The sequence below is a fragment of the Microcaecilia unicolor genome, chromosome 4, assembly GCF_901765095.1.
Source record: "Microcaecilia unicolor chromosome 4, aMicUni1.1, whole genome shotgun sequence".
Taxonomy (NCBI): Eukaryota; Metazoa; Chordata; class Amphibia; order Gymnophiona; family Siphonopidae; genus Microcaecilia; species Microcaecilia unicolor.
The window spans coordinates 317,216,570-317,228,807 of NC_044034.1; the positions used below are offsets into that span (position 1 = coordinate 317,216,570).

The window sequence follows — 12,238 nt, forward strand, 5'->3', positions numbered from 1 at the left end:
TTTCATCGCCCTTCTCTGCATCTTTTCTAATTCCACTATACCTTTTTTGAGTTGCGCCAACCAGAATTGAACACAATATTTGAGGTGCAGTCGCACAATGGAGCGATACAAAGGCATTATTATGTCCTCATTTTTATATTCCATTCCTTTCCTAATAATACCTAACATTCTATTTGCTTTCTTAGCCGCAGCAGCACACTGAGCAGAAGGTTTCAACGTATCATCATTGATGACACCTAGATCCCTTTCTTGGTTGGTGACTCCTATCGTGGAACCTTACATTATGTAGCTTTAATTTAGGTTCCTCTTTCTCACATGCATCTCACTTGCTCACATTAAACGTCATCTGCCATTTAGACGCCCAGATTAGAACATTCATATACCATACATATGATACTAATGCTTTCTGTGCTGTATGATAAAACACCTTACTATTTAGCTATGGGGTAAGTGCAGTTGAGATATATGGACGGGACAATAGATAGGTGGGTAAACTGAAAGCAAATTTTATTTATTTATGTATTTGCTGCATTTGTATCCCACATTTTCCCACCTCTTTGCAGGCTCAATGTAGCTTGCATTCTGCCGCAATGGCAATTACCATTTACGGAATGAGAAGAACAAAGTATCCTATATAATAAAACACACCTCCAACATTCTGAAGCTGACAGCGTCCTGCATAGTAACGCTCAGACACCAGAGAGAGGGGGGGGCTGACACCAGAGAGAGGGGGGGGAGGTATCTCTGTCACACACACTCTCTCTCTCTCTCTCTCTCTCTCTCTCTCTCTCTCTCTCTCTCTCTCTCTCTCTCTCTCACAGTCAATGTCTTTCTCTCACTCTCACACACTCAATGTCTCACACTGTATCACAGTCACTCTCTATGTGTCACACAGTCACTCACACACTCTCTTGGTCTTATACACTCAGTCTCACAGAGAGTCTGTGTCTCACACACGCTCTCTCTCTCACACACACTGTATCTGTGGGAAACACACTCTCTCTCTCTCTCTCTCTCTCTCTCTCTCTCTCTCTCTCTCTCTCTCTCTCTCTCTCTCTCTCTCTCTCTCTCTCACACTGAGTCTCAACATACGCACTTGCACACACTCTCATTCTCACACACACACTTGCACCCAGACTCACTCTCTCTCTCTCTCTCACACACACACACACTCGCACATTCACTCTCTCTCTCACATACACTCTCTCAAACATACACACTCCGAGGAAAACCTTGCTAGCACCCGTTTCATTTGTGTCAGAAACGGGCCTTTTTTTTTTTACTAGTTATACAATAAGGTATATAAGATATCAAGAAAATTGAAAGTAAAGAAATAATCAATACATATTAGATATTTAGAATGTAGGATAAAGAGTAACATTAGATAATTATGATAATGAAATTAAAGTAATCAGATTAAGGAGTTCAGTGTTGATTCGTTCTGATATAGTTTTGATGGTAAGTCTTTTATGAAGGATTCTTTTTATAAGTCTTATAAATCTCGTTGAATAAGTTAGTTTTCAGCAGCTTCCGGAAGGTTGACAAATCATATGTTGCTTTTAAGGCAATCGGAAGTGCATTCCAACGTTGCACGCAGATGTATGAGGAGCTGGATGCATATAATGATTTGTATTTTAGTCCCTTACAGCTGGGTTAATGGAGATTTAAGAACGTGAGTGAAGAGCTTTTAGTGTTTCTTGCTGGTATGTACAGTTGAATAAGATACAAGGAATTGGTCTAAGTTACAGGGTGTGCAGCAAGTTAGTGTAGGTGTGGAGTGAGGTGATAGTCAGTCTTCACGTGTATTAAAGGCTTTGAAGAAGTGACTGCTCTATCTACTGCTGCTCCCTTAAGTGCCTTTCGGGCTCATTTTCAAAGCACTTAGCCTCCCAAAGTTCCATAGGTTCTATGGAACTTTGGAAGGCTAAGTGCTTTGAAAATATGCCTCCATGTTTTCTCAAAAGGGGATATATTGAGAAAACGCTTGCCTTATTGACGCATCTGGTATTAATATAATATGCACAATTACTTTAACTACAGTATGGTACTTGCTGATTAATACACCTTGAAATCTATGATTAGCAATTATTATGTCTGCTCGTAATATAGTATGGTATGGGGATGGAGGTAATACAAGAGGCAGAGCTGTGTATTGCAAAGGAAAATCTGAAGGAGACCAGTGGGGAAATAAAGTGGTACACTTCTATGAATGCAAGCATCTTCCTGGTAGGCTACAGCTTCCTTGCAAAAAAAACACCTTGCCTTTGTTTTCAAAATAATATTCTACAGGCCAAGTGATAGAACTTGTACTTGCTGGAAAAAAAATACTTATTTCTAGCTCCAGACAGTGTTTTAGTTTCCTAGTGGACTTTAAAGACTGTAGATTATTGGATGAAATCCTGTGGCTACACCCTGGAGAGAGTGGGGATAATTGCCTTTCCCCTGTGTGTGAAGCTTAATGAGTTTCCTACTGTCCTGCTTTGGTCATCTTCAGCTCCCATGTGAACAGACCAAGATACTGTAATGTTCCATGATGGATGTATGAGATGGTACTTTTTTTGTTTTTAAGTGTAGCCTGCCAGAACAATAGAGTATTTATTTTGGTTTGGCTCAAGGTGAATACATCAAGTACACTAGGAGAGGCATTTTCGAATGGGGACGCCCATCTCTGAGGACATCCCCGCGAAGGGACGGGGCATCCTGTATTATCGAAACAAGATGGGCGTCCATCTTTTGTTTTGATAATATGGTCAGGGACGCCCAAATCTCAACATTTAGGTTGACCTAAGAGATGGTTGACCTAAATGTTGAGATGGTCGACCTTAGAGATGGACGACCTCGGTTTTCGCCGATAATGGAAACCGAGGATGCCCATCTCAAAAACGACCAAATGCAAGCCCTTTGGTCGTGGGAGGAGCCAGCATTCGTAGTGCACTGGTCCCCCTCACATGCCAGGACACCAGCCGGGCACCCTAGGGGGCACTGCAGTGGACTTCACAAATTGCTCCCAGGTGCATAGCTCCCTTGCCTTTGGTGCTGAGCCCCCCAACCTCCCCCAAAACCCACTCCCCACAACTGTACACCACTACCATATTCCTAAGGGGTGACGGGGGGCATCTACATGTGGGTACATTGGATTTTGGTTGGATTTTGGAGGGCTCACATTTACCACCACAAGTGTAACAGGTAGGGGGGTGGGCCTGGGTCCGCCTGCCTGAAGTGCACTGCACCCACTAAAAACTGCTGCAGGGACCTGCATACTGCTGTGATGGAGCTGGGTATGACATTTGAGGCTGGCATAGAGGCTGGAAAAATGTTTTTAAATATTTTTTTTGGGTGGGAGGGGGTTGGTGACTGGGGGAGTAAGGGGAAGTCATCCCCCATTCCCTCCGGTGGTCATCTGGTCAGTTCGGGCACCTTTTCAAAGCTTGGTCGTGAAAAAAATTGGACCAAGTAAAGTCGACCAAATGCTTGTCAGGGACGCCCTTCTTTTTTCCATTATCTGGTGAACTTCGGTCGTCCCCGTAACGGAAAGCAGTTGAGGATGTCCAAAATCGTCTTTCAATTATACCGATTTGGGCGACCCTGAGAGAAGGACGCCCGTCTCCCGATTTGTGTCAGAAGATGGTCATCCTTCTCTTTCGATTATGCTGCTGTAGGTATTTCCCTGTCCCCAGAGGGCTCACAGTCTAGTAGCAGAGAGAAAATGCTGACAGTTTCAGAGACAGTCGCAGCTACCAGTCTTATAAAGTAGATAAAACTGCTAATGGCTTAAGATGGAATCAGCCCCTGATTCTGGAGTCTCTTGTAGATAAATATAGAATAACTGATGCAACATATGGCAGCTACCCTGTCTCGGGCATCATTATGTGCACATAACGTTATGAACAGTTGTTGTAGGGACCTTGTAATCTGCATCTGTTTGTAGCTTCAGGGAGTAGTGACTGCCACCCCTGCAGCAGACACTAAATACAGTGGGAAGGGATCCCCCTTCTTAGCCTTTAAGGGGGAGTTTCTATGTTCATTAAACAATTTAAAACATGGATCCTGTGAAGTAAATTATGGTCCTTTCTGCCCACTCTTACTTGTACCTATTTTAAAGCTATAAGAGCACATTTTTGTGGTTATAGAATATGGACCTGTATCATATCCATTTCTGTCATGAAGTAAATAGTATCCAGCCCTGTTGAGTACAGTAGTTTACTAACTGCAAAACCACATTTAAAAAAATATGCATGTTAATCTAATGATGAACCGTATTTATGCCAGATTCAGAATTGACTGTGTAATTTGTGTTCTTTTTCGCTCTGGGTATTGGTAGAGCAGCTCAGACCAGAGGTGGCTGCTTGTTGGCATGTACTTCCCATCAGCGGGAAGGCAAGCCATGGTATGACAGCCGCAGTGCTGCTTCAACATGGAACTGGTGTTTAGCAGCAGCACAGAACCACTGCATCTTCTTCCCCCCCCCCCCCCACAAAAAAAAACAACAAAAAACATCTGTATACAGGTGCACACTCACCTGCCAGAACATTAAGCCACCCCCTGTCTGAGCAAGAGCATTTTGGTCAGTAACATCATTGCAGAAGAAAATTCAAACAAAAAGTTCTGATAGTTGATTAGACTTTGTTGGGAAAATGTAAGCTTGAATGCAGGGTTGTGAAGTTAGTCAGAAGCAATTTTGGGTGGAGCCGGAGTCAGTAAAAATGTACCGACTCCAGCTTCAAAATAAAACTTACATTATAATATATGGTAAAATTATCATATATATATATATATTTTCTTTGTTCTTGATCTAAAGTACTGGTAAATATAACTTAAATTTACCAGTACTTTAAATCCAGATGAATTAAAACCTAATATCAGTAGGAGTCAAAGGTTTGATGTACTGACTCCACAGTACTGCATGAATGTGTGTGTGTGGGGTGGGGGGGGGGGGTGGGGAGTGTTCCTATCCCATATCTGAAAACCTCTCTAGAAAAGTTATTTCAAATTGCTTTCATTAGTGGAGGAGTACAGAATGTACTGAATTAAGCTGTAAAAAGAACTTCTTTTTCGTTCACGGTCTCATTCCTTACCCCTTCCATAGTAGTGAAATAATATTTAAACTTCTGTAAACAGTGATTTTCTGGCAAAAATCTGGTGTCGTTATTTTTCAGGCTTGGGGTGTAAATGCCATGTGGTTTAGTGTTCTAGTAATTACTTTGCTTAATGATATTTTTTATTACACTCATTTGCAGTTCGTAAGCCAGAAGTTTTATTATTAACTGGATACCGGAGGAAATGGTGAGTGATTGCTTGCTTCCCCTGGTACAGGGTGGATCGGGGATGAGGAAAGAGGGCTTAGATAAGAAGGGAGGGTATTTGCTTAGCTGCTGAAGGCACTGATGCTCCCTTGTAATCAAGCTTTTTGCTACTAGGTGGATGGTTAGATATTAACCCTTCCTAAATATTTCTACAACAGGGAATGGATTAGGCATTTCCAGGTCGTGTTATAAAGATGTTCTTACAAGTAGGACATCTGCCACTATTTTATTGCAAATTATTCTACCTTGTTTTGGTTTGCAGTGGGGCAGTTTCAGCTGCTGCATGGCTTATGGTACTTTCCATGAACAATAATATAAAATTTGAAAAGGGGGGGGAAGTTGCGGGAGTGGGAATTCACTGAAAGAGTAGCAGTTCTGTCATCTCATTTGATCCCAATAGCAGATGACATCAGAAGGCTTTGTCAAATCCTTTGATAAGTTTGTAAATTCAGATTTTCCAAAATTAAGAAATTTGTAATACTAATAGCCGCAAAGGAAATGAGAAATGCTTTTGCATAATCTCCAGAAATAAAATGAATGTTTCTTTTTTTCCCTTAATTTGAGAATTGCTCTTCTTGTCCCAAAACCCACCCAAAGCAACGTGGAAGCAAATTATACAAATAAAAGCATCTTAAACATACAAAATGATTTAACATTTAATCAATATATCACCTGTTATAATATTTGACCAGGACTGTCTCTCTCTGTAGCACACCTTTCTTCCACAACTAGACTTGAAAAGCCCATGTCCATCTTGTCCCATCAATTTATTGGGAAAAGCCACGTTTGAGATTTTTTTTGAGCGTGTAAGCAATTTCTAGTCTTTGTTACATTCAAAAATTTCTTACCCATACATTTGCAGTTCTAAGTGGGATGTAACATCCCATAATAGCAATTGAAAAGAAAAAGCTTGCATATAAAACACAGTGAAATCGTAACAAAATCCAGCAGGGACCAGCCCTGGACTAATGAACCTAACAGCAAGAAACCTCTCCAGATATAACTGACTTGTCATTACAACAGTCATTTATCCATGAAATGTAATAAATCAAATTAATGAAACTAACCAGTATCAAAAGAGCTCAACTCACATAAAACCTCTGTTGCACCATATCCAAGTAAAGATGCTTCCCTCTTATAGCTGTTAAACCTTGTAAGAACAGTATGATACTATAAAATTTTAATGGATCAGAATAAACATTACACACAATGGACTCCTTTAAAGTCATATTTAAAGAACAGCATTAAAAAAAAAAACTTTCTAAACGTGGAAGTTTGACTCTGACAGAAGCTCTATAAGGGAGGGTTCAGCAACAAAGACCAAGCCGAAGTCGAGTAATGGGACATGATGTAAACTGAATTACAGCAGCTTCCTTTTAAGGAACAATTTATTTTGTTTACACATACAGTTTTCTCATTCTTCTATTCTGAGTTTTGGCTATCTGTGGGCGTCCTGTTGCAGGTGCCTTCTTTGAGGTAGGGGTGGAGGGATAAGTAACCAGCTGAGCAAACGGTGATCCTAACCCTTCTAAGGAGAGAAGTGGTTTTCTGTCAACTGTCTTGTCACTTCTTTGTTTGGTTTCTTACATGACATGTGTCTCTTTGCATTGCCTCTGTCATATGTTAATATATTGATAACATCAGTTCATTTTATGAAGGAGGAGTTCATTTTATGAAGGAGGGGTGGGTGATATGAACTGCCAGGCAGCCCTCTACACTGTGAGCTTATAGCCTATAAGCTCTTCACTGTTATCTTTCATTCTGCATTGCTAGTCAAGGCTATTATAGTTCTCTTGGTTTCCCAAAGATATAGGCAGACAACACATAGACACAGTGTAGGTAAATAGATCCACTTAGCTTTGACTTGCATACTGGAGAGTATTTTGGTGTAAGCTCAGTTGTCAGGAATCGGGGTACAGCATTCATGACCAACAAACTCCAAAATCCTTCATGCCTGTGTTCGGAGCTCTGCTTAGTTGCAAAGCAATTTAAAGTGCAATAAAGTAGAAAGCAGAAAGTCAGTGAAAAGGGAGGTAAAACATAAAGTGCAATAACGTAGAAAGGCTGAAATACAGAAAAAAAAGGCTGAGCCAATTAAGAGAAAAGCACTGAAGGATATACCCTCTTCTGACAGCCCAGGTTGGCTATCAGCCAATAGGGAAATCCTTGCCCATATAGGGGAAAGAGAAAAAATTGCTTATCATCTTAGGCATAGGGAAATCTATGCCCCTATAGGGGAAAGGGTGACAACCTGCTTTCAGGCACATAGCACTTTAGGAACTGGGGTCTCTCCCTCCTTATCAGTTGGAAAGGAATGTGAAGGATTTGGGTTTTACTCTGATCTGACTCAGAATGCTGTTCATTTTAACAAAAGTGTGCAGTTTAAAAAGGAAATCAACCTCATAGTATTATACTAATGTCTAAAATAATATAATACACAGGAGTACAATGCCATGCCTGGGCAACCACTAAACTAGGCTACTTCGCTAATAACATAGTACTACAATGCTAGTGTACATATATGCAAATCAAAAACAGGTAACTTGATATTACTTAGGTGACTGCCTAACTTCCACATAGTTTGTTTGCTGTGGTTCCCATCAGTGGGGATAGTCTCTTTGCCTCTGCTGTGGACCTAAGTGATACAGCAGTGAGGTAGAATTTGTCAGTGTTATTGTCTGTGTTAACTGGATCTTCTGTTACTGGTGTCTAGGCTGGAGTTAAAGGTGGCACCGTCAAGCCTTATTCCGGATTCAACGCTGCTGAAGATGCACACAAACTGAGGAAGGCTATGAAGGGTATTGGTAAGTATAGGACCAACGCATAAGGAGGGGAGACCTATCCACTTGTAAATATGTCCCAAGCCATTGCACTGCTTTTAGAACAGGATTTAAGCTCTGGAAAGATTTGTGATATTATATCATAAAATAATACTTTCTGTGCTCAGATGCTACTGTTCCATCTGATCCTTTTCCAACACATTTTAAAAGTAAAATTTGTACTGTAGAATGTTCTGAATTTGTTCTTAGTCTAGTGAAATCATTGAAGAACAAGCCTTTGTTGACTGATATCTTGATAATATAAAGACATCTTGAGCTTTGTAGTCTGTTACCACTCTGCAGTATAGGATTGTGCAAGAAAATCAAATGCTATCCATGAAAACTAATCTGCTGGAATTGAGAAGCTGCATTCTGGCAACCCAAATGGCTTCTCGAGAGCTCACTGGAAGCTCACATCAACAATTTACTGATATACATAAAAAAAAAAAAGATAAAAATGAGAAATAAAAATTCTAGGGCCAAAATAATTTATTTTCTTGTATGTTGCCTGAGAGCTTGCAATCTAATGCCCCGATGATCAAAGGTAAAATGTGGGTACTAGGGGCCACTGGTGCCAGACTAGCTCCCACATTTACCTTTGCATCTATGATCAGAGGGGTCTGGCACAGCAAACAGCACCTGCGCCAGGCAATAACACAGAGCTCATTTAAATTAGATTGAATTGAGCTCTGTGGTATTCCGCCTCTATGATCAGAGAACAGTGCTTTGATCGTAGGGGTGGAATAGTGCCTTAACCCTATGCCAGCTCAGAGGTGGCATTAGAGCAGTGGTGTGCTGGAGCAGGCTCTCACAGGCTCTCGAGAGCCATTTGTTAAGTTTTTAAGAATTTTGGGAGCCGGTTCTCCATGGCTACTTTAACAAATGGATCCCAAAATGTGGGCTTGGGCCCCTCCTGAATTCTCTTTTACTTTGCTGGCGAGAGAGAGCCCCCTGTTAACAATTTACCAGCACACCCCTGCATTAGAGTTAAGGCTCCCTCTGTGATACTCCCCCCCCCCCCCGCCGACACAAAGGCACGGGGGGGGGGGGGGGGGGGGGGAGGGCTGGAGATCTGTTGGATCTCCAGCCCTCCTATCCCCCCACTGAAAAAAATTCACTGGTGGCCCAGTGGGCTACAAATCCAACACCTCCCCCCCCCCCAACCTTGTGGTCTAGGGGGTTCCCCTCCCTCTCCCCCACCCTCTCCCTCCATGATGGAGCAGGGAGTAGCACTCCCTCCTCTTCCAGGGCTGCCTCCAAATTGCACTGGGCAGGGCTTCCCTACCATATAAGGGATGCACTGGGCAGCGGTAGGACGTCAAAAGAAGTGGGAAAAGGAAGAAGGCTTCACAGTTGATGGGATAAACAAACAACTTTAATTGCTGTAGTACATAAGACTTGACACGGCACTACGTTTTGGCACTATAGTGCCTGCTTCAGGAGTCGACAAACAAATATAAATGAAATAAAAGAATAAATATTGCTATAAACAATAAAAATGAGTGAAAAGTTTAAAATGCAAAAATACATATACGTTTACCAGTGGATATTGGAGACAAATATGTGCTGTTGTTACATCAAAACACTAATAATGAGATCGGATGTTCACAAAAAGTACTTCTATTGTTACATAAATAATTCAGGATAATATAAATGGCTTGGAAAAGTGGTGTATGAACACACTTTTGGCATTGAATAAAATGTATAAACAATGGAATGGAACGGTGAAAGGGTGTAAAAACATAGGACTGACCTGACAATAATATGAGCTGCAGCACTGAAAATAATACAGCCAAATACAACAGTGTTTGAAGGTCTGAATAAAAAAGGCAGAATGTAAGAATGAGAAAGCGCCATAATGGAGACATGTCATAAAAAATATATATAGAAAGGAAAAAAAGAGGGGAAAAATAGATGGGGGGAACATACCTTTTAAAAGACCGTGCATAGATGAATGCTGCACTTTCCAAACGTAGAAAAGATGCTGCTGTTAAGCAATAAAGATATCAAATGTTATGCTTCAGTGAAAAAAAGGGGATTTAAGTGAATTCCGTGGTAATTTAACTAAAAACTGCTTATTAAATAACGGTGAAAAAATGATTTTTGTGACGTGGAAAGGTGATTTGAAACAGTGTGTAAATGATGCACAATGCTACAGAAAATAACAGAATGGAACCATAAAAGAGATATTGATATACATAGACAAGTGTATATGGCAAACATAAGTGTTGCTATACTGGGAGAGACCAAAGGTTCATCAAACCCAATATCCTCTCTCCAACAGTGGCAAATCCAGGTCATAAGTACCTGGCGAGATTCCAAAACAGTACAATACATTTTATGCTGCTTGTCCTAGAAATAAGCAGTGGATTTTCACAAGTCCATTTTATTAATGGCTTATGGACTTTTCTTTTAGGAAGATATCCAAACCATTTTTAAACCCCGTAAAGCTATCGCATTCTCTGGCAACAAATTCCAGAGTTTACTTACATGTTGAGTGAAGAAATATTTTCTCTGATTCGTTTTAAATTTACTGCTTTGTAGCTTCATTGTGTGCCCCCTAGTCCTAGTATTTTTGGAAAGAGTAAACAAGCGATTCACGTCTACCCATCTTAAAATGAAGAGCAAAACAGGGGAACATCCATTTTTGCAGTCGAATGGTGCAGCCTTTCAGTGGGTTTCCTGAAGAAGCTACTGCGAAATGAGTCCGTTGGGACCACACTGAGTTGTGCTGGAATATTGTGGCTGCTATATGAAAGAAAATCGTCATTGGGAGGTTTTTGGGATCAGCGATTACTTTTTCACTGTGTTCTTCCAAGAAATTCATGTTTTGTCTGCCACAGTATGATGAGATCCCTTTCCTCCCTTGAATGACGAGTGTTGTTGAGTCTTCATATTTGAATTTTGAGTTGTCTCTTAGTATTAGTGAAGTGGATCCAAGTGGGGTTGTACTTTCAATGCTGATGTCTGCCAAGCATGTTTGCAAACACTGCACCTGCCATATTTTTGAGGTCCAAAATGGATTTCTAATTGTTCAACTACAATTTCAGAGAGGGTTGACTGCACAAGTCGTTGGCAGCGGTCATCAAAGTTGGCAGTGGTGGTGGGGGGGCTAAAATGTGCCCCCTCAACTCGGTCTCTGGACCCCTCTCCCGCCGAAGTCTGGCTATGCCCCTGTGTGTAAGTGAATAGCATGAATATAAACATCCATACAACACAACAGTCCCAACTGAGAACCTAATCCCATCCCAATCTACATCATACAGTCCTTCAACTCAACACATTGACACTGCCTGTAGAAAAATAATCAAAGTTCAGCGTGTTCAAGAGAGCTGATTGAACTCCGGCTGTTATAGTTCCAGTCCTTTTTAATAGGAGGTTTAATCTCCCACTTTCCATTTTTATCTCTAGTGGGGATGGGTTGCAGGATGTTAATACTTTGGGTTGTACCTGTTCTCATCCTTTTGAAAAAGCTCTTAAGAGGCTGTCTTCACTCTTGCCTCACTTCACGTATGACACTACTGAGTTGAAATTGCACACTGTGTGATATGCTTCCCAGTGCCCCCACCCTGCCTACTGCACCACAGCCAAGAAAAGGGCTTGCAAAACTAAAAGTAGACAAAGCGATGGAACCTGATGGGATTCAGCCGAGTGTACTTGGGGAACTCGGAGGTGTTCTGGCGGCACCGCTGTCTGACCTCTTCAATGCTTCCTTAGAGTCTGGAGTGGTCCCAGAGGACTGGAGAAGGGCGGATGTGGTCCCTTTGCACAAAAGTGAAAGCAAGGGGAAGGTTGGGATTTACAGACCTGTCAGTCTGACCTTGGTGGTGAGTAAACTAATGGAAGCGCTTCTAAAGCAGAGACAACATGGCTTCACTAGAGGCAGGTCGTGTCAGACAAATCTGATTGATTTTCTTGACTGGGTGACTAAACAGTTGGATGTGGGAGGGGTGCTTGATGTGATGTACTTGGGATTTTAGCAAAGCCTTTGACACTATCCCGCACAAGCGACTGACAAACTGAGTGCCCTTGGTATGGGACCTAAAGTGACTGACTGGGTTAAAAACTGATTAAGTGGAAGGAGACAGAAGGTAGTGGTAATTGGAGCTTGCTCTG

At 41.5% G+C, this 12,238-nt stretch overlaps 1 protein-coding gene across 5 annotated transcripts in view; it reads left to right on the forward strand.

Moving 5' to 3' along the window:
• ANXA4 (annexin A4) overlaps positions 1 to 12,238 on the forward strand; it is a 62,748-nt gene that overhangs the window by 7,989 nt on the left and 42,521 nt on the right. For 4 of the 5 annotated variants that reach the window (XM_030201888.1, XM_030201890.1, XM_030201891.1 and 1 more), the window contains 2 exons: positions 5,238 to 5,283; positions 8,017 to 8,107. In XM_030201888.1, coding sequence (XP_030057748.1) covers positions 5,281 to 5,283; positions 8,017 to 8,107 — 94 coding nt within the window. In that variant the 5' untranslated portion in view covers positions 5,238 to 5,280. Of the gene's footprint in view, positions 1 to 2,201; positions 2,227 to 5,237; positions 5,284 to 8,016; positions 8,108 to 12,238 lie in introns of those variants that run through there. The other variant, XM_030201892.1, reaches the window with a different exon arrangement.